A 23,236-nucleotide genomic window follows, 5' to 3' on the forward strand; every position below is an offset into this window, starting at 1 on the left:
TGCAGAAGCCTTCTTTTATTCACTGTCAAAGCTGTTGTTTACTTATTAATACATTGCAGTTCAGTTACACAGGTTGATAGTTGAAGCATAAACATAGACCTATTGTATGGTTGAATTATCCAGGAGACTGTTGTGTTTGTTTGCTGAAGAACACTGATGAGATCATTAAGAGAAAACTTTGAAGTGGAAATTTACAGTGGGGAAAAGGACCTCTGGAACCAGTGGTTCCTCCCACATCTCAACTCTTTTCTGAGTTCTTGGAGAGAGCAGTCGGTCAAAGGCTTTTGTTTGAGTGTTCTCCCAATAATTGTGTTTCTTTAGACCACATATTCCACATGAATATACTCATCCCCAAGAAACTCGCAAGCAAACCTCACTGCGAACCCTGCTCAACAGTGAATGAGACCACATGAACACGGCAATTGCACGAAATAGTCTCTTATTTAGTAAAGAGACGAGGCGAAATAGAAGTTACCTTGATGTTGCTCCAGTTATTAAGAAAGTGGCTGACCGTCGTGAAGTGAAATAATTACTGTGGGGAGTATAATCAGAGCACAATATGGCTTTACCGCACACAATGCATACATCTAGTATTGTAGGTTTGCCATCAAGATGTGAAATCTGACACTGAACTATAAAACAAAATCTGTGGCAGATGGTGAGACTCCCATTAAGTTCTCACGTCAGGCATAAATGTAATCAGAAAGGTAAAGGATGCAGGCAAGAAGCAGACATGTTATTACATCTTCTATCTCTTTATCCATCAGGGATCAGCTCTCCAACAGTGCTCACCTTCACTTAATCCTTTAACCGGCTCTTAATCTTTAACACAAAAGAGCATGAAGGATGTATCACATGTTATTTCACTACCGACACTCCTTTCCATGTCAGAGCTTTTATGAAAGAAGGCACTGGAAGAAACTGAGCTGAGAAATGGAACATGAAGGTGCTGAGGTTGTTAAAAATAATGTGTTGGGCTTGTGGTCTCACTTCATAGAATTCTTTCCATTTCTTTATTAGCATTTTCATTTTACTGTGTATGGCGTAGGAATTCTTTCCATTTTAGAGAGTTTAACATTTACCAAAGGAGACAGATGTCTTTGATTTTGAAGTCTGAACATGTTCTGTCACCTTCAGTCGTTTAAGGTGGGCCAGGTGACGGTGCAAAACAACTTACCAGACCTTAAACAGCGTGTTAGAGGAAAATAAAATCTTACTTTTGTGCAGCTTGTAAGGATTCAGTCCAAGGATATGATATGACAGGACAATGTATTGCCTTAAAGAAAATTGCGTCAGCAGTGACTGTTAAAATGCATGTTTTCCATGTTCAGGCTGTATGTCAGACTATAATGTGAGAGTAATTTCTTACTTTCCGTGTTACTTCAGTAATATACAGCATCAGGGGAAGCTAGTGAGAGGGTTTGACTTCTCTTGGCACATTTAAAAACAAAATATAAGTCCTGTTTTTCTGGGGATACAAACAAGTGTCTTTTAGTTTTTGGTTTTGTGCGGTCATTTGGTTTTCTGGGGTTTTAAGACCACACTTGAGGAGGAGCGTACACAGGAGAAAGCCGTTGGTGAGATCTTCTGGGGGTCGATGTTGTTGTTTTCCAGCCTCAGTGCCACCAGAGTGGAGTCTCCATTGTGGTTCGGGTCACAGATGCCTTCATCAGGGATACTCCTGGAAGACACAGCATCAGGAGGGAGTTAATCTCTAACTAACAATGATTGTCATTATCGATTAATCTAATTAATTATTATTAAAATTATTTTCCCAAATACTCATTTGGTCTTTAAAATGCTACAAAATGGTTTAAAATGGCCATCACAATTTCGTAAAACCCAAGATAATTAAATAAAGTCTGTTTTGTCCAGCCGTCAGTCCAAAACCTAAAGATGCTCCATTTACTATCAAATAAGTCAAACAAAAAGCAGCAAATCTTAATTGAGGCATTATTCCATTTTCTTCATAAATGCTGCCTCTGGAAAACATCAGCCATCATCATGTCAAAGAGCACTGTTATGCAGATGATAAACAACTCTATATCTCACAGTTCTTACTGCCTGTCTCACTGACATTAATATTTGGATGTATAACAAATATTCTAAACTAAATAAACAAACAGAAATTGTATTTGTATGACTAAAAGTGGAAAGAGAGAATCTGCTCTCAACAATCTGGCTGTTTGTCCACACAGATTACAACACAAGTTGCAGATCTGGGAGTGACTTTAGACTCTTACTCAAATTTTATTTATCAAGGTCACAAAAGCATCTTTTTTTCCCCTTAGGGGCATTGCAAAAGTGAGACCTTGTCTAATTTACAATGACACTGAAATGTTGATGCCTTTTATTACAAGTTGCTTAGATGCCCGCAGATTTTATTTTTTTTACCGGGCTGCTTTTGAAAAACAAAATTACAGTTAATTCTGAAAGCTGCAACAAGGATTTTTACTAATACACTAAAATAGTTCACATTACCCCACAGCTTGCAAAACTGCACTGGGTGTCTGTGTCTGATTTTAATGCCATTATACTCACTAACACCTTCCTATATGTGTGATTACTTTTGAATTTGTGTTCCAACCAGACTTCTGAGATCTTCCACTGTTTTCTTCTTCCTAACTCCAACCCACAAGAAGAGAATCACAAAATTGCAAAGTATTTTTTAAAATGAAATTAAAGACCAATCTTTTTAATCCGTCTTTTAATTTGGGGTAACCCTACTTTCCATCTTTTAAGTTTTGATTCCTTGATATTTATTAATATTTACTGTTTTTGCTTGTGCAGTACCACATATGTTAAAATGATCAGCAGTATTTGCTTGGAGGCTGATCACTGTGTCCCACCTGGGGTGTCGCCATGTTAGCAGTGGAGCTGGAGTATGGTACAGTGTTTAAGTTGTAATGCTACTTTTATATAAAATCATTAGACAACCTGGATTTACTGTGTGTGTGCTGCGCATGGACCTGTGAGCGAGTAATGAGGTGATGCAGGATGACTCCCAGGTGGAGACATGAAAAACTTGTTTTGTTTCTTGTCGTCAAGACGACTCTCCGTCCAGTGAACTTTCGACTTTAATATTGTCTGGCGGTCTGTGATGAATGAGTCAGTCATCTGGTCAGGCTCTGGTCTGTTATGGGACTTTTAATTGTTGCTGTTAAAGGATGGTATTGACTAAACTTTTTTTTTTCCAAAGCTCTGTCTTTAGTCGCCTGGTTTTGTTATTTTTTGCTACTTTAATTGACCTTTTAAGTCCATTTGTTTTTAAAATTTGGGTGCTTATAATCTGTGTTTATAATCTATATAACATACAACACTGTCTATCCTTCAAGTACAATGTTATCATAACTGGCAGAAATCATGGACAGTACTCATAAAATAAGCTCCAAGCTTTGATAAATTTGATCTTAGTTATAGAGTTATAGATACCCTGTGATTGTCTGTATGCTGAGATGGAGTTCAGTCCCTGTGACCTTGAGCAGGATATGCAGGTTGGAAAATGGATGGATGGATGAAAAAATGCTTGTATCAGAGATCCTGGTATTTCCAGAGACTTCTCATCAAGGTGGAAAAATACCTGGAATTTTTAGCATGTGTTTGCTTGTGTCTTAACATACTGAGAACAGTTGTATGTATTGAAACAAAGATGCTTTCTCCAAGACCTCATTAAAACTACCACTCAGCTGTTGTAGATATAGCTCAACCATGACATGCCATTAACTGTTCATCTGTAGCTTTTTCTTCCAGTCGCTTGTTCTGCTAAAATCGCCGCTTACAGTTCAGTGGAAAAGTACAGTTTCGACTAAATGTGAAAGAAAACAAATCTGTCAATGGAGATTGTCAAGGCCGTCCAACAAAGTGTCTTAATCAGATCTTTAGGCCTCCATCCAGAATGAGAGAGCAGAGCAGACTTCAACAAGTAGATATTAAGTGCAGATGATCACCCAATTGTTACTTAACGTCCAACAATAGTTGTAGCCCTCAAACCACAGAAACAATTCGCCTCCTTGGCTGCATGTGATGGGTTTTCGCTGGCACGCCCCACAGAATGAATTCAGGTCAGCACTAAGACAGTCATAAACTCCCATATAATAACTCACACCTATTAAAACAGGTGCAGGTATGAGGATATGGTGAAAAATGGGATCAAGTGATTCTGCACAGTTTGAAAAAAGTTTACTTTTAAGAGGAATTATTGTCCTGTTATAAAATATTACGACATAATCAAAAGAGTAAGATCAGAAAATAAGAATAAATGTTGATTTATGATTTTAAATTAAAACTTCAATTATGGTGAGAAATCCTAGGAATTCTGGGAAAAGAGTGATGTATTCTTAGGAAGTAATCATGTTAAAATCACAGGAAATTTCATTTAACTCCAACAGATGGATGTTAATGTTAATGGATGGTGGCTTCATACCTGATCCTGTTATTGTTGAGTCTGAGAAAGTGTAAGTTGGTCATCTCATTGATGCCAGATGGCACAGAGACCAGCTGGTTGTGATCCAGACACAGTTCCACCATGGAGTGATAAGAGCCGAAGAACGACTCAGGCTCAGTTCCCTCTCCGTCTAGTTTGTTGTAGGAGAGGTAGAGGTACTCTAAACCAGGGTCCATGTGGGCAAAGACGTAACCTGTGGAGATGGAAATGAAGGAAACTTTGTAATGCCCTTTTTGGTAGGCAAATAAAGTAAGAGTTTGTGGGACAGAGAAAAGTGGTGGAGCTGATATTGTTATTAATTTTCTTTCACATTTATGTGATAATGAGATGCAAAGGCAGAAGGAGAATCCAGGTCCTGCTGAGGTTGGCACAAGCCAGTCGGTTTCTCAAAACGGCATCCAAGCGCATGAATTCACTTGGTAGTTTTTTGGTTTGCTCCGCTGCAGCCACTGTTATCTTTCTAACTGCTGACTCCAGCTTCCCTTTGAATGGCCTCCTCTCTACAAATACTACTGAGGGCCTGGACATACTTTAACATATTTTATTGTTCTTTTTCTTTAAAGTATTGGTTGTGCGGCTCCATGCAGATGCAGTTGTAAAACTGTGGTTATGTCTGTGTTTGTAGTAGTTCTCCTTCCTATGACATCACATCAGCTCAACCACACAGTGCAGTCACGATTGACGGCGATGCAGCCAACCCCTGAAAGTACCTGGGAAATGGATTTAGTAAACAATTTGGCTACAGGAGCTTGTCTTCAAAGCAGATGGAGAACAGTGGAAACAAAAGCAAAACCTGTGACAATTAATACACAGTATATTAAGTTTCATTAAGTTCCTGTAGTGAAAAACAGTCCATCAACTATGACTTGATTTCCAGATGCAGCCATAGCAGCTCTCCCCACCACTAATAAAGTAGCCATTTAAAAAAGAAAAAAGAGGTTTGAAATCTATCACATACAAAATCCATTTTAGAGCTCTTTTCACTCCCCCAGTGATATAGTAGTTTGCCGTTCTTGATTTCAATCCTCCAGGTATCATGCACATGCCAATCTAGGTATCAAGTTAGGTTTCATACTTTCCACCTACCAGGTATCCTCTCGATCTTGTTTCCCACCAGCACTAGATGGACCAGAGATCTGGGCAGGTAGGACGGAACCAGGTAAAGGTCATTATGTGAAAGGTCGATCGACTCCAGATTTCTGCAGAGGAAGGGAAAGGATGAGGAGAGGATTCGTCAGTAAATGGAAGTGAGAGAAAACATAACTGATTCTCATGGATTACAGCAGATTAAAACTTTGGTTCTGTTAATGTAGTGCCAAAGTAAATGTTCTTTACCCTCACTCTCACTCATCAGGATAGGTACTAATTATGTAACTGCACTGCTGTAAACGGCACATGATGGTATTGTAATGAAATGAAAATTACAGTGTCTGTATTGGTGACAGCCAAAATTTATGCTAGCAAATTCCTGTGACCCTGGAGGATCATGGGTGATAGTGACATGTGTCTTTTTGTCAGACCTGTGGTTGATCCAGGCCATCGGTGCGATCCTGGTCTCATCCAGCCTGTTGTGTCTCAGAGAAACCACGTTCAGACTTCTGGTCTGATTGAAAACTGTCTCTGAGATTTCCTCAATCAGATTGTTCTCCAAGTACAGCTCCTGAAGACAGAAAAAACCAACCAAATGTTTGTCATCATCCGGGTCTGAATGCAAAGTGTTTTGATAGGTAGAAACTCACTGACAACTACTGGAATTTAGTTTCAGAGTTACGGTAGGATTGTATAATATGTATAATTTTTTTTTTTATGAAACCAATATAAAAGCAACAGTAGGGGTGTTATGAGTTTGCCATTAAACTTTTGTGTTTACTGAGTGCTTTTTATTCAGAGATCTTGGCAGACAAGTCTGTGGTTTTTTGAGACTATTTCACGTTATAAATGCATAATCCACCCCAAAACTGAATTCTCCTGCAGTCTTTGTTGGTTTCTGCCTACAGTCTATGTTATGGTCATAATAATCCATGGCTATACAAAGGTAATGCGTTTGATAAATCCTGGGATCCCAGAGATAATTAGCAAAGACGACATGTTTAAAGGTAGACCACAATCTTCAAAGTTAATGACAAGGAAAGGTATGGGGGGGTTGGATTTGCAGTGAGCGAGTTGAAACTCCCCAGAGTCATAACATGAAGTTGGTTTTTAGATGGATTTACAGCAGCACCATGTAGCTGGTGGTCTGCAGTGTTTGTGGTTAAGCAGAGGCCATAATTACAAGTTGGGTGGACTGGTTTCCCACAGGTAGAAGCAGAGTTTACTCAGTGGAGGAGTCTTAAACATCACAGCCAAAAAGAAAATAATGATGCATCAGCAAACCTCTGATAATGTGACTGAATGCTTGATGAGATTTAATTTAAATCAGTATGTTGATGGTGGGTTGATAGATTCATTTAATATTAGTGTTTATTATATTGTAACTGATAGTCTGTGAATATTTTTTAGGGTTTTTTTGGGGGGTTCATAATTGGTCCTTCAAACTTATTGGAACACTGAAGGTTGTGCCATGATGACTATTCTCACTAAGGTCCGTTTTTCTGGTGGCACCATCACACCAAAACAGCAGTGTGTGGTTGGCCATAGCTCTTGAACCCAGGAGAGAGCATTGTGACTTGGACTTTTATAAAGGTAGTCAACAGTCTGCCTGCGTGAGGAATGAGCAGAGATAGTTACGTAAACAGATATACCAGCAGTGTAGTCGGAAGGCCCTGTGGTATGGTGCGGAAGTGGTTTCTGCCCAGTCTGAGGTAGGAGAGCTGGATGAGGGGAGCGAAGGCCAGAGGAGCTACATTCCCCTCACTCAGCAGATTTCCTTCCAGCTCCAGAATCACCAGGCTGCTCAGATCTTAAAGATAAAAATATATATATATATGTCACTTTACTTCAACTGGAAATTTGTCTTTGAATCAATGTAGTAAAGAAACATCTGTCAGACTACAATAGTAAAATAATTTCTAATTTCATTATGTTCTGTATAACATACATTTATGACATTACAATGAAACATTAGAGATTATCGAAAATGCACTTCACAGCACAGCAGCTCACGCCAACGCAGAGTGCTTTTCGCACTGAACATGTGTAGAGGACCTAATTATTTATGTACTGAAATTCATTTTGAATAAGGTGAATTTTCAAATCAGCATGATTATAATTGGGCCTATAGATTACATTATTAATGATGTCAACCTGTAAGAAGACGGTGATTGTACTGGATGAAATGATAACTTCGGTTCACTGTAGCCAATTAGCATTATCTCAGTGAGCTGGCTGGATGCTGTTTCTGCATGTTGGTGTCTACTGCACTTGACCAAAGAGGGTTTCCTGGAGAAGGACACACTATTATCAGTTTGTCAGAGTGAACAGCAGTTTCACGATTCTCAAGATCAACGTTATTGAGTCTATAGAGGTGGTTGCATCATGTTATTTTCAGACCAGAAGTTGTTGTGTGTAAACGACTGATGGCTGGCAGGGGGACATTAAAGCTGATGTGAGTATGGAGGTGCATTATGGGATGCTGTATCAGTACCTTGGAAGCTGTTTTCGTCGATACCTCTCAGTTTGTTCTCGTTGATCTTTAGCTCCTGCAGGGTGGGCGGGAGGTCAGAGGGCACGGCGTCTAGAAGGTTCCCGTCCAAGTACAGACGTCTCAGCATCTTCAGACCCTGACACATACACATATTGTAGGTGCTAGTGATACTGGCGGGTGCCTGATGGTGATGTTAGCGGGACTGACTGCCCTCTGTCATGCCACAAATGTTAACTCTAGAAATACCCGTCCATCTTCCTCTTCTGCTCTTTTCATGGGTTTCTTTTTTTTGTTTGTTTGTTTGTTATTAAATTCACTTCCAGGTCACATTAAAGAGCTTGCAAGTTCATAAAACAATTCCTGACTTGTGTAAGTTTTATCTGGTCTTGTTGGTCTGTTTGAGACATGAGGACATTTGCACCATGATATCACAGAAATTTGCTCACATTTCTTTTCCGTCTGGTTGACTGCTTTTCTTTATATGTTCAATAAGTCTGTTTTATATGTCTGCCTTCACACTTTACTTATTGGAGGCTTCTGTCACTTAAATCATTATCATCATTTCTTCAAGCCTCCAGAGAAACATTAGTGTGTGACAAACAGCCGGTTAAAAAAAAAGTTGGCTTTTATTTTGAAGGGATGCATTGGTTGAGTGAGTCGGTATGTCTTACTTTGAAGGCTTTAGCATCAATGCCGGCGGAGGTGAGTTTGTTTTTCTTCAGGTTGATCCACTCCAGGTTGGGAATGCCATTGAAGGCTTCTGCTGGGATGCTGCTGATGTTGTTGCCTGCAAGTCAGAACAGTTTCAGTTTGTTAGCACTGAGAATTTGATTTAATTCAATAAACTTTATTTATCCCTAGGTGGCAATTTAAAGGCAAGATTAACAGGATTTCTGTAGTTAATAGTAGTAGTTGTAGTTGCAGTGTGTTTCTGTATCTCTTGTATGTGTTTTCAAGTTGGTGATTGTGTTTCTTAAGTTGCTTGAATTCGCGTTTATTTACATCATTTGTTCCCAAATGCCAAGAATTGTGTTGCAATAGCAGCTTCCATTTTTTAATTCTGGTTCTAGTTTGATCGGATCTGCTGGGCTGCAAGTCTAACAAATCTCACTCTGAATACTTTGTCTATCCTCGCTCTTTTTTGGAACAATGTACTAAAAAAAATCAGGAAACAGCTTCTCATTTAACCATCACTTTTGTCATTTTAAAATGACATCAGTCGGTTTTGTCAGCCTTAAATAATTAACATTAATGTTGCATGGTCAAAACTGGCTGCTGGCTGTTTAATGTTCCCTCTGCTTTGTCTTAACTCTGCCAACGATAACTTGTGAGGTAAAAGAAGCACCCCTCAGTAATATCACTCTGTAATCATAAGCGGACTGTGTGTTTTTGTTGTCCAACAGACCGACAGTGTGGTGAGTGTTCTCTGTTGAAACCATTAGCCGGTTGCATCAGATCAGTCTGTGGGGTCAGAATCTCAGAATCACTTAAACCTTTCAGTCATTTTCAGATCCAGAATTAAAAGTCTGTGTAGATTCAATACTGGATTTAGATTCAGTAGATTACTATTACAGTTGTGTTAAAGCTGTAAAGATTCCTCTATAAGTTGCAGAGTGTTTCAGCTCCTTGGCTTGTTGTCGTGGTGACTTACCCTCCAGACTGAGAGATTTGAGCTCCGGGATGGACAGAGGAGGGAAGTGGATGAGTTTGGCATTCTCACATGTCACAGTGACATCAGAGATGTCGCACCCTGGAGGGAGGCCTCCTCTGTTCATTACCACCACCACCTCCCTCTCCTCCCCTTCCTCCTCGAACTCCTCTGCCTCCACTTCCTTCAGCTCGTCCTCCGTTGCAGCAGGAGGTCTTGGGATTGGAGCGGGGAGGAGGTCTGGCTCCTCAGGTTCCTCAGGTTCTTTTGGGAGCATCTGAAACACGTCTCCTCTCAGCCACACCTCCTCTTCCTCCTCTGCCTCCCCCTGCCGCTCCTCCTCCTCCTCCTCCTCCTCCACCAGAGCCAGTAGTTTCTCCCTCAGTATCTCCTCCTGCCTCCTTCTTTCCTCCTCTAGCCTCCTTTCCTTCTCCCTTGCTTCTCTCTCTGCCGCTTCCTTCCGCCTCCTGTCTTCCTCCTCCTGCCTCCTCCTCTCTTCCATCTGCCTCCTCCACTCCTCCTCCTCCTTCTCCACCTGCAGCCTCAGGGCCTCCTCCTCTTCCCTCCTCCTCTCCTCCACTATCTTTCTCTGTCTCTCCGCCTGCTCCTTCCTCTGCTTCCTCCTCTTCTTCCTCGTCTCATCCTTCTTCCTCAGGCGCTCCTCCTCCTCGCGGTGCTCCTCTTCCTCTCGCCAGAGGATTCGCTGGATCTCCTCCTGGGTCAGCGGGGTCACAGGGTCGCTGGGGTCACTGCGAACTGGGGAGTCACCAGAAAGGTCAAGGCTGAGGTCAGGCTCTAGGTTGTGCGGGGCAGCCAATCAGATGGCAGGAGGTGGTAGGAGGCAGGAGTCGGTCGGGAGGAAAGAAAAAGGTGATGGTAGAGAAAGAAGGAAGGAAGGAAGGAAGGAAGGGTGTAGGAATAGGAGAGTAGAGAAAGACAGGACAGGAAGCAAGAAGAAGATGTGGAAAAAGAAAAGAATAAAGAAAACTAAAAGAGAATACAGGGTGGAGATGAAAGTTGATGGGGACAGATGGACAGACAGGAGGTGGACAGACAGACAGAGACGGCTGTGTTAGTGTTTTAGACAGTCAGACAGACACCCACATTTGTCCACACAGACAGGTACAAGACCAGCTTGTTGACGCTACAGAGCAGACTGCTGCTGTAGACCAGTCTGGACCGAGTCCCACTGAACTGTACCTGTACGAGCACCGTCAGGTGACGTTGGTCTTTTCACATTAGCTGATTTTATTCTTTGATGACAAAGTGAGGTCGGTTAAATTGAATGTAAACTATGTCTTCTGCATACAGCAGCATAGTTTATACACAGATACGTACGCTCATGTTTCTATGGTTACTGGTATATTAATGCTGTATTCATCTACATACACTGATAAGTCATAGTCAAAATGACTTCCAGGAGTTTTCTCCTGCTTCACCTCCACACATGCGCACAGTGAGTTAGTTACTGTCAATTCAACCTCTTTTTTTGACAGAGGTTTTATAGACGGGTTGTCTGTTAACAGTAGAGGATGCATGTTCAGCAGGGAGGTAGAAAACTCATTGCCTTATTTAGGAATAAGTATTCAGTATTTAGGTGTAAAGCAGTAAAATTATTGTTTCAAGATCATTTTGTATATGTTTTCTGCCTCCAGCATGTGCACGCATCTCACAATAATGTCGCTCGGCAACTCGTCTATACATCCCTGTGTCTTTATTGTAGATTCAGTCGTACATCCAGTCTTCATTTTGGTGAGATTGAACGGACAGTAAGGTGAAACCAACCGTGGACATGTTGGAAACAACACGTGGTATCTCCCAACGTACAGACACGTTAAAACTCTCACAACATGTGTGTTGACTGACCCAAAATGTGCTAGCCACATTTTCTGAGGCCATGATGGAAACAGAAAGCAACATGCGGAGGCCTCAGAGATGGAAACGGTTTAGTTTAATTTCTTCCAAGAAACCAGTGATAAGTAAAAAAAAGATTACATAATGAAGAGTTTCATTCCAAAAATAATTAGATTAAATTAACTCTGACTCCTAACACATGGTTACTGTAGAGAATGTAAAGACTCATTGTCCCCTCGGCCTTAACAGCTCCAAATTCATCATCTGCTGGTCACAAGAACGCACAATGTCTTTTTTGTCTGCATGTGTTTATAGTGATGGAACTGGATGTTTTTTTTACTTAAAATAATCAGTTCTACAGTACATTCATCATGTTAAACTGAAGGCTGTCAGTCAATGTAATGAACACTAATTTAAACCATTTAAACATGAAGAATTATGATGTGAAAAATGTGACTTTTCCTGTCAAAGCTGTTTTTAAGTTTTTATGATGTAATGTGTTGAATGAATGAAACCCTTCAAACATTGGCCCTGATTGTCAGAAACGTTTCCCAATCTCTGTTGCTCCATTGCATGTTGCACCATGGCGTTGCCACATGTTGTGTTTCTACCTGGCTCCATGCAGACGGGGCAGCACTCCCCAGCAGGGGTGAAGGGGAAGTGGCACTGCATTGTGGGACAGGTGATCTCGTCACAAACCACCCGCCCTCCGGTACACAGACAAGTCACACAGGGCTTTGGAGACCAGACGGCCTGATCGAACATGGTCAGACCCTGGTACACACACTGGCCCTGCTTACCTGAAACAATACCGACACATAACAGACAGTTCAGCAGCTCATTATAGTTCAAAATCTTTTGTGAAGTCACTCGGTGTCTGTGGAGGGAGTAGAAGTCATTTGGCAGCTGATAGACTATGACAATTACCAGTTTTCATGATAAATCTTTTAGACTCTGTAGCTTGAAATGCAAAAGCATTTAACCTCAGTAATAAGGCAGTGAAATCTGAAACATGGACATGATTTTATTTATATTTCACTGGGTGTAGGTGGATGTGTTCACACATGCAGCTGCCACATACAATCAATCAGTGTGGTCATAAAAGTAGGGCTTAAAGTACGCAAATCATCTGCAAGTTTTTCTGCGACTGTGCAGATGCCGAAAGTATCTCTGTTGGTACCTACTACCAGTCACATGACACACTTGACCAGCTGTGGGTGACGGTGTTTTAAACGGCAGTGAATGAGGAAAAGAGGCAAATGTGCTGCTTCTTTTCATTCACATATCCCTCATTGTTCCTGTGAGCCTTGTGTTTTCATAATAAAAGTAGACACTTTATAGGTTCTTTGAATGAGTGTGTTTTATTTGTATATATAAAAGTCTTCAGTCAGCCTGAAGCTTGGCCCTATGTATGTGTTGTGTCTTTACGAGGAAATAACCATCGAATGCTGCAAAATACTAGTGCGACCATACATAACGATGGTCGGCGATTGTTTACAGCCGTGTTTACTGTGCACATCTAGCTGACTGTGGACAGCTGACTAACCGCGATCTTTCCATAATTACTAGACAATTACCACAATTACCTGCAAACTGCTGACAACTGGCAACTGGACAAACAAAGAGCTAATTATTTATGGCTGTCCTTTTTGATTTTATTTATTTATTTTTTGTTGTTGCTGTTTGGAAAAGAGACGAAGACAGCAGCAAGACATGCAACAAAGTTCCCTGACTGAAATCAAACTTGGGTCATTGCAGTCGTTTGAAAGACGTTTTAACCATTCGGTTACAATGACGCCCCCTGGCTGGAAAACAGGCATTTCACTGTAAATCAGAGTTAACAATTTTGGTCCCAGCAGAAAAGAGGAGTCTGAGGTTGATGTCGCCTGATTATTGGACTGGAGTGCCATCTCATTTTGAATTTATTATTCACTCTGACATGGTGTTTATGTTAGCAGTATTAGGGGGTATTTTGCCCTAATCAATTAAAAGCAAGTTGCATATGAACCAACATATTGTTTTGGGAGCTCAGAAGTGGCGAATGAAGCAGAAGCGATTTAATGACTGAATGTTTTTGTCTCAAAAGCTATTGCTTGATATGGACTTTAAAAAGGGGAAGATGACTATTCCCTATTCTTGTTTCCGCCTACAGGGCTTTGCGTGACTCTGGTTTTCCAACGAAGGAAACAGCTGTTGATGAGCACAACATCGGACCTATTTGAGTCACTGAACAAATTGGAGATGTGTGTGGCGGAACAAAGCAAATTCAAACCAGCAACCTGTGGGTCTCCACTTTAGACCCTCACGCCGACCATTATCATCCTCCTCAGCAGCAGCAGGCCCTGCTGCAGTAATTGTTGTGTACGTCTAGTCAAATCTAAAGCTTGTACTTTACCATCAGAACCAGACAAAGCAGTGATTTGTAGCGTTTCCACTCCTCCCTCTGCATTAACTTCACCTTTCAACATCAGACCTGGGACGGGACGAGGCTGTGACTGGCAGTGAGTCAGTTAGAAAGACTGTAAACCACTATGATATAGCAGGAAGAGGCTCTTTGTGTCTATTTTAAGTCTGTCCTGTCTGTCATTTATCCTTTCTAATGGTATGCTCTTTGCCAGGTCTATAGGAACACAGGTAGTTAAGAGCCTCAGGTTATTTCTCTTAAATACTGTCTCTCTATTATCCCTGTCCCCTTTACTGCGAGCAGTGACACTGTCACCCTGTCATCTCTGCTGGAGCACACATACTTTAGAGCTTTTCTTTTCTCTTTAAAATATTGTCTTGCTGTCAGAGCTCTTGCTTTTCATTGTCTGGTAAATTGCAGGGTTTTGTTTAAATAATACAGCAACTATCAGACTCTGCTGTGTTCACCCGAAGGTGTTCAGTGCATATTTTCATGTTTTCACAAGCTGCGAAACTATTTGACTTGCTCATTGACAAATAGTTTTGATATTAAATTAATAGTTTTTCAAGCAAAAACACCAATCATTCTTAGTTTCCAGCCTCTCTAATGTAAGGATTACAACCATTTCTATATTTTATATCAATATGAACTGAATATCTTTGGGTTTTTTGACTATTATTTGGATAAAACAAGACATTTAAAGATGTCATCCTGGGCTCTGTGAAGCTGTGGAGCCCCCAAAGCCTGAGATTGTTTTATTTCTTTTTTTTAGTTTTATATGCACAACATTAGATAATGTAACGTAAAAGTAAATTTTCACTATTTTCAAACTTAAAGAAGATGCAGTGAAGGATGATGAAAATAGATATTTCTAGACAACAATGACGTAATATGAGGAGCACCAATGTTACTAGAGTGACACAAGAGTTAATGTCAGTTTTCTGATGTCATGTCATTTTTGTGACCCTCTTCAAAATAGTCAGATAACCCTAGATAATGGAAACACTGAGTGATTAGCATTTTCTTTTAAGAATGTTTTGGGAATTAATTTAAGAAATTATTCTGTTATTACGTGGCAGAGGTCCCAGATTGTATTTATCTTTGACAGCTGAGCAAACTCCATCTGCAGATAAAAACTGAGATAAGGTTGAAAGCTCGGGGGGAAAAAAAGCTAGTAGATTGAACATGGGATATGATTATTTTCTTAAACTAGTGTTGTTATCGGGATCAAGAATGAACTTTCCACACTGAAGTATCCTGTAACATTTACAAAGTTGATTGGTTTCCATGGTGACTGGACAGGCATTTGACTGTACACTGAACAAAGCAGATCAAATATTTATGTCTAACATCAGACTTTTCAGTAAAAGTATCTTGGTCCAACATCTGTAACTGTATGTTTCTGTAAACTGGACTCTGGTCTGTTTGGTTGTTGTTACGTTACAGTCGGTTTGTGTCCGCTACTCTGAACACAGAGCAGATATATTCTCACATTTCAAACAACAGAGAAAACAGAAACAAACAGTTTAAAGTGAAAAAAAATTCCTCTACATCTCCCAACATCAGACTGCCACCACTAATTACATAATGCTGGCTTCATTGTTGTAAACTGAACGGTCTCCACGTGGCTTTGAGGTTCTTGTTGAAGTCTCTGTCCTCATCTCTGTGTGGGGCTTTACTTATGTTCTGACGAGCTTTTCTTTTTTTTTTCCCACAGATGGTTTTCCCTTCTGTTCATGTTGGAATGTGATGATTTGTCATTAAATTACTGAGCTGTAATAACAAGCAGTTTCATTATGAGAACAGAACGAATCCTCTCGGCTCAACTGAAATGTTTTCTGGCTGCAGTCGCACACCCAGTCTGATTTTACCGTCTTATTCAGTTTTTATTTTACTGTACTAAGATTTTATTGACCATAAAACTTGTATCTTATGTCCCATTTAAAAAGTTTATTTGTTTATAAAAACTGTTGAAATTCGCTGCAAAGTTATTCTGCCTTTAAATCTACGTTAAAGCTTAAATCTACATGTTTTTATTTTCTGAATTAAAACAGGCTTTTTGAGGATTATTTTTGGATGTATCAGAGATTTCATATATAAGAGAGTAAAGGAAACAAGTGATTTCAGGACCGGAAAACAATGGAAACTGTAATAGACATGTCGTATTTTATAGACTTAATAAATTATTGAAAAATGATTCATGATGAGAACAATAGCTTGTTGTAGCCTACAATTACCCATAACGCTTTTCTCTGCAAAGATCTGTAGAAACGTTAACATGCATCTTTGTAGGAGTGTGATTCCCACATAAACCAACATGTCAGAGTCAGATTATGAGTAAAGGTTTCCTGCCACACAGCTTCTCTTCCAGTAATGCAACCACAAAACACAATTGAACATAATGGAACTTGTTACGGTCATAAGGATTGATGTATTAATGGTAATGGAAACTCTGACTCGTCAGATTTAGGAGGTGTATAAATCATCAGATGGTTTAAGCTCCTCTGGGATCATTTACAGAGAAAGGCGACACTGAATTGTGTTGATTAAACACAATTCAACAAAATGTGATGAAGTACATTTTGATATTAGTAGTTACTATTATGTTTAAGAAACCATCAGGTGGACTGTATCTAACCGAGTCACTGTGATTTATGTTGAATTACAATCGATGTCAACATTAAACAGCCTGATCAGAACATCTCTTAGTAGTGACTGGTCTCACTGGGCTGGGTTAAAGCTGAGTTACTGGTCTAACTGGGCTGAGTTACTGGTCTCACTGGGCTGGGTTAAAGCTGAGTTACTGGTCTAACTGGGCTGAGTTACTGGTCTCACTGGGCTGGGTTAAAGCTGAGTTACTGGTCTCACTGCCCTGGGATAAAGCTGAGTTACTGGTCTCACTGCCCTGGGATAAAGCTGAGTTACTGGTCTCACTGCCCTGGGATAAAGCTGAGTTACTGGTCTCACTGCCCTGGGATAAAGCTGAGTTACTGGTCTCACTGCCCTGGGATAAAGCTGAGTTACTGGTCTCACTGCCCTGGGATAAAGCTGAGTTACTGGTCTCACTGCCCTGGGTTAAAGCTGAGTTACTGGTCTTACTGGGCTGAGTTACTGGTCTCACTGACCTGGGATGATGTTGTAGCTGGAGTGCTGGTCTTGAAGGTTCTTGTAGGACTCCAGGAACACAGTGTTTCCTTGTTTTCCGCTGGGCTCGACTGGGACATTGGGACCAGGGACCAGTCTGATCTTCAGAGGTCTAGAGCGCCCCGCTCTGGCTCGCCCGGGACCTGCAACACATGGTCATATCAATGTTCATCTATATCTATCCAGAAACTTATAAAGACAGACAGACAGCAGTATCTAGTCTTATTCTCAGTTTACAGATACAGTTTATTCTTATCCCAGATTTGACCTAAACTTGTTTGTTCTTGGTTCTGAGCCAAAATAAATAAATTCTGTTTCAGCCAAATGAGGAGAGAGAGCCACTTCTTCATTTTAGTGAAGCCCTGGCTTCAGACGAACGTAACTTTAATGTATTCCCGTTCTCGTACAAAGTTAAAATGGCTAAATCATTAGCTAATAATACATTTGGATCACAAACAGATTGGAAGTATTCACATAAAATAAAAACAGTAGGGTGGCCTGAGATACTCGGGATATATTATAGGTTTTTAATGTCATTAGAGGTTTTTACATCAGAAAACAAGATTATAAATTGAATTCTTCACTTTTGATTGAGGTAGACTCGCAGTGCTTCCATCCTTTGTGCTAAGCTAGGCTAAACACCCTGGATCTGACAACAGTCCACTCATCTGACTGTACGATGGCTAACGAGAGGATTTGGAGTGGGAGTCTTACCCGGTCCGTCTCTCATCCTCTTCCCCCGGCGTGTCTCACCATCCTGGTTGTAAGGTCTGTTCCTGGCCTGGGTGTCTGGGATGGTCAGGACCACCAGCAGCCACAGATTGGCCACCACCAGCCACCACCTCATCCCTGCAGAACAGAACAGACAGGATTCAGGTTTCCTCACAGGAACCGCTACTTCACGAGGGCTGGGCCCTGATAGAAATCATTGTGACCCATCTAGGTACTGATACCAAAGCTTTACTTTTGTCAACACATTTTTTTTTCTACAAAACCCTTTTGGTCATTTGACAAAAGAAGCTTCTCAGAGTTCTTCAAGGTTAAATTAGTCTAAGCATAAACACAAGCAGTCGTACAGTTTTTGATACTAAATGCTGTGAACACATTTTGGGCTGTACCCAAGAAGAAATGGGTTCCATACCCAAACCTAGACTTCAATGGTTCCTCAGCAGGATTCCAACAGATTATTGTGATGCATCAAAGACAAAAGGAAAATGGAAAACAGTTCATTTTCCCAGGAGCCATGGTTGGAAATGAAAAGTTCAGAAACACTGGGCGCCTCATCGCTTTGGAGTTCAAGGCCCTGTCCATGACCCACAGTATCCAGAGTTTGAGTCCGATCAGGGACCTTTGTTTCATGTCATTCCCCACCTGTCTGCCCTCACCTTATTAAAATAACTAAACCAAAAAAAAAACTAAAAAAAACACAGATCCATGTTCTTTCTCCAGCTGCAGAAAAATAGACAGAAGAAAGAAAGAAAGAAGTTTTTACCTGCAGCAGCTTCTGCAACAAAAAGAGCTGTCAGTGCTGCTGCTGGTCCTCATATAGGTCTCATCTGGGGTCCTAATGGCCGGTTCCCTCTGTGTGTGTGTGTGTGTGTGTGTGTGTGTGTGTGTGTGTGTGTGTGTGTGTGTGTGTGTGTGTAATGACTAGTCTATAGACAGCAGTCCTGTCATTATTAAAGCAAAGATCTAACACACACCTTCACACCTGATAGTTTGTCTTCTGTCTGATTCCCCCTCTGAATGGCGCAGCGCAGATTGAACCACTTCTCTGTATCAACCTCAATAACAGTAATAAATGTTCTGTAGCTGTGCCCCAGTGCATGATGGGAGTTTGTGGTGTTAAATCATAGGATCCTCCGGTTTGTTGGGATGGAGACCTTTAGTTTTTGCTCGTCTGAAAGACTGTGAGCTGCTGACCTGTTTCTCATTCTGTCGCTGTAGATCTGAACCCAGATAATGAGCTTTTCAGCCTGTTGCAGCTTTTAGCAGTGAACATACCAGAACCTCCCGCATCCAGGCCCAGATTTTATTATAGATATTGTTGTTGGAACCCAAACCGGAGCTAAAAGGACAGTGACTGTTGGACTATCATGTTGCTCTGTGTGGAAATTAGCTGCTGCATGTTAGCCCTGGCTACTTTATCATTTGATAAATAAGATGTGTTTGAAACTTGTTCTCCTGCCCTCGAGTGGCCAAAAAATCAGTCAATGGAGCTTTGTCATGTTGATCAAATATATATGTCTGTTAGAGCTTTTATTTCATAACAGAGCCGTGGTGGTTTTTCAAGTATCTTTTCTGCGTGTTATTTTTATTTTATTATTTTTATCTCTTCACATTTCAATGCGGTTTTTTGATGGTTTTTATTATAATGTTTTAGGACAGTTATTATTCTTGTTATTTCAACAGACTTTATGCAGCAGGAGTGTCTCCACAGCCCCTCTGTTACAGTGTAGAGTAAAAGCAGCACTCCAGGAACATTCACGCAGAAAGACTGAGCCTTGGTTTTCACTCTCGGTGCATATTTCAACCTAATCCTGGATCCTGTGTCCAGATCCTGATTCTGAGAACGAGAAATAATCCACATCTCACTCTAATAACTGGGCTCAGATCAGTTCATGGAGCTGATATCAGCCTTTAATTAGAAGTCACTGTAATCCGACTCTGGCTCCAGTCCTAACATTAACACTGACCCAAACAACAAGCATTTACTGGATACGACTCGATTTCATAGTGTTGTTAGAATCATCTGAGGTGCCAAAGACCTTTTACTAACTTTTTTTGAATTAGCTCATGGAAACCTGAATGATACTACAAAAATAACACTGATCATTTATGGGTGAAGGAGCAGCATGAGTGGGCCGTGCGAGAGAAACTGCCACATTTGTTCTGTGGGTTTAGTCTGTCTCAGTGTCTTTTGTCTCCTCATGTGATCCCAGACTGACTCCATGATGTTGAGATCTGGACAGTGTGAGGGCCAGACCATCTGCTGCAAGACTCCCTGTTCTTCTTGTCTCTGGAGATCGTTCTTTATGACTCTAGCAGTGTGTTTGGACTCATTGTCCTGTTGCAGAATTAATCTGGGACTGATCAGACGCCTCCCTGATGGTGCTGTCTGATGGAAAAGAATCTAAACATTGAAAGTGCCAGAAATTTTTGCACAGTAGTTTATGTGGCCAGTGTCGTGTCAAAAGTTTCCCTAATTCACTCATTAACCATTAACAATATAAGAGACACTTGATAGTTTACTTTATAGTGAGAACACAGCCTAAGTGTTTTAAACCTGGATTTTATCCAGATGAGGTGAAATGGATAAAAAGAGGTGAATGAGGTTTAAGATAAATGATAAAGGTTAAACAATAATTGATTAATATTCAAAAAACTACAGCTCCCATGAAGTTTTTCCAGAGCACAGCGCACATTTTACACGTCATGGTAAGTGGATCTCCCTTATCTGTGACATCCGCCCACAGTCTTTTAATCATTCACTTTTGTTTTTCCTTTTTTTCTGATGAAAGAAAACTTAAGTCTGAAGCTCCACAGACTGAAGGGCTGAGATCCTCCCTCCTCGACTCAGCACCAACCAATTGGAAACCAGATTTCAGAGCTGATCAGGAGACAAAGAGAGAGAAGGAGAGAGAGAGAGAGGGATCCAAGTGTGCTGAGACAGGAAAGAAAACAGGAGGGAGGGAACAGAAATGGAAAATATTCAGCAGTTCAGTTTCTGGATGAGCAGGCTCAGACGGAGAGACTTCCAGCAGGAACAGCAGAGGATAAAAATAACCTGGAGTTTAGTTTAACGAAACCCAGACAGTGTTTAAAACCCAAGTTTTTCTCTGCTGCTGTTTCTGCTGCTCTGTTTGTTCACTTCAGTATTTTACTTATTAACTGGACTTGGGGAAATAATTTGACTTTTTATTTCTAACACCACTGTGTGCAGATTGATAAGCATGTTGTCGTGAAGAGTGACTTGTTTGAGACAGCATGTGCTTGTTTTACTTTTCTGTAACTAAAGCTTAAAAATGTCACTTTTAACCAATAAATTACATTTTATTCAGTGAGTTAATTAATTCATTGACACGTGTTACTGGAATTTTTAAACTCCAAAGCCCAGTACGTCAAGAGAGATCATTTTTGATAACCATCTCTGAACCCGTTTGCACAGACAGTCCATTTCCTTTCTCCATTTTTCTGTCTCCGTTAAGTCATGTCTTGTCAGATTACTTGACTTCCTCAGTTTAACAACAATCAGTTCTTCTTTTTATGAACCAACTGAATCAAAAACAGTTTAACTTTGGACTGAGGAACATCTACTTTAGGCTTTGGCTCTTTTCTTTGGACGTCCCTTAAACTTATTTTACAGGTTAAATGATTTATCCACTGTAAAAACTTTGACATTACAGATTCTGAGCTGCATCAAAACTCAGCTTCCAGGTTCTGGAGCTGTTCGTGGTTACAGACGAACACGTCCAGTTTAGCTTCTGTTTCTCTGGCATCTGTAAAACCATGTATCGTCTCATACAGTTTCTGTCGAGTCCTCGAGTTTGCTCTGCCGTAGAATTATGGGGTTTATTTTTCTATCATCCTAGTTCATGTTTTTGATTTTCCGTGCTCTGCTTCGCTGCGTGTTGTCGCTCTGATAAAACTTCTGGACCTTTTGGTTTCTAGCCGTTGATTCCAGCTTCCTTCTCTCCACAAACAATAGTGACAGTGGATGTTTGTCCAACAGGGGCTCTTCACTGTTCAGGATTAGTTGTCCTGCTTTGTACAGACGCAGGAGTAAAATTATGATTTCTGTTGTTGCTTTTGTTGTAGTCATCCTTGTTGTAATGTGACGTCACGTTAATTGTGAGTTGGTGTAACGGGGTGCTGGAATTTGAGTTTATGTTGTTTGTTAATGTGTCGTGTGAATTGTGTGATTGGATCCCAGAGGCTCTGTTCTGATTAAGCTAACAAATGAAATCTGCTCAACCAATCACAATCCACAGCCTTCATTGTCACTTCCTGCCTGTTGGCTGCAGGAACTCATCCCTGAAGTAAGTGGAAAACAGTGGAAATAATAGGACCAGACAATGGATAGATGTTATGTGATATTTAGTTTCTGTAGGACTGATAATGCCCTTAGAGACCAAGATGACCCCAAATCACATCTTCTGTCTTCAGTTGTACTTTTAACAAACTGCAACAAGCTACTAGCCAGCATGAACTGTTCTGCACCTTTGAGGGAAGGAACCATTCAGTAGACTGTTTTCCTCAACCAAGAACCAAACAAACTAAACAAACTCGCCTTCCATTGTCACCGAACCGTACAGTTACTACAACCTGCGCCAGGTCTTAGGTCGACTTCGTGTCTCAGTAGCATGCAGTTTAAGTCAGGTCAAGTCTTAAAGACACAGTCTCAGTCTCATCACATTGTTTGTACAAACTGATGAAAAGAAAACAGCTGAAGTAAAGTTTTTCTTTGCTGAATGTAAACACTGTCAAAGCCATGTGGAAGTAGTATTGTTGAATGAGCTCATTATTTTCTGTTTTAGGGTTGTTTGGGTTTTTTTTTTTTTTTTTAATCCAGAGAATTTTCTGTATTTATTTTGATCAAAACCAACAACTGCCTGAAACCTGAATAAAGATGGTCGGTCTGATTTAGTTACAGCACTCCTCGGACTTCCAAATGTTCTCCCAGCTCATAGTTAATGTTCTGAAACACAACAGAACATCACCAGTGAGCTGAGGGGAAATTTGAGGAGTGCCGCATGAAAACCAGGAAGTGCACAGACGTGTACATGTATCCATAAAGTTACAAATATGTTTTTTGGTTGTTGTTTTTTTTTTTTAGTTCCACTCTGGTTCAGGTCTGGGCTGCATTTAAATGGACAAGTCCTTGTTAGGTTTTGTCCTGTAAATCATGAGAACAAGATTTTTTTTCTTTTTGGACCTCTGAAGGAGATCCTCTACAAAAAAAAAACCTTCTGCAGAAACTGAAACAGCTGTTTACAAATCACGAAAGACAGACAGACAGACACACAGAGAGACAGTGGGGAGGAGCTGAGGACAGACAAACAGACATTAACTCTACATTACCAGCAGTTTGAAGGCGGCTGCAGGACTTGAGGCCAAATTCTTCCACCCCGTTTTCTCCCCCTCTGGTTCTGCAGGAGC

The 23,236-nt window shown here is 40.7% G+C and overlaps 2 protein-coding genes across 3 annotated transcripts in view; one reads left to right on the forward strand and one right to left on the reverse strand.

The window, feature by feature from the left end:
• The window catches only part of cenpp (centromere protein P), a 100,241-nt gene that overhangs the window by 62,320 nt on the left and 14,685 nt on the right, over positions 1 to 23,236 (forward strand). The gene's annotated exons all lie outside the window — the stretch shown is intronic.
• ecm2 (extracellular matrix protein 2) lies at positions 1 to 23,236 on the reverse strand. The gene is made up of 12 exons (XM_022742118.1): positions 23,159 to 23,236; positions 17,792 to 17,926; positions 17,059 to 17,220; positions 12,141 to 12,329; positions 9,679 to 10,470; positions 8,699 to 8,814; positions 8,028 to 8,163; positions 7,186 to 7,343; positions 5,965 to 6,104; positions 5,531 to 5,643; positions 4,424 to 4,637; positions 1 to 1,681 (listed from the first exon to the last, which is right to left on the reverse strand). Exons 2-12 carry the CDS (start codon positions 17,922 to 17,924, stop codon positions 1,513 to 1,515), a joined length of 2,322 nt encoding a protein of 773 aa, XP_022597839.1. The 5' UTR covers positions 17,925 to 17,926; positions 23,159 to 23,236; the 3' UTR covers positions 1 to 1,512.

The sequence above is a fragment of the Seriola dumerili genome, unplaced genomic scaffold (genome assembly GCF_002260705.1).
Source record: "Seriola dumerili isolate Sdu_G_001 unplaced genomic scaffold, Sdu_1.0 BDQW01000066.1, whole genome shotgun sequence".
In the NCBI taxonomy this organism is placed as follows: domain Eukaryota; kingdom Metazoa; phylum Chordata; class Actinopteri; order Carangiformes; family Carangidae; genus Seriola; species Seriola dumerili.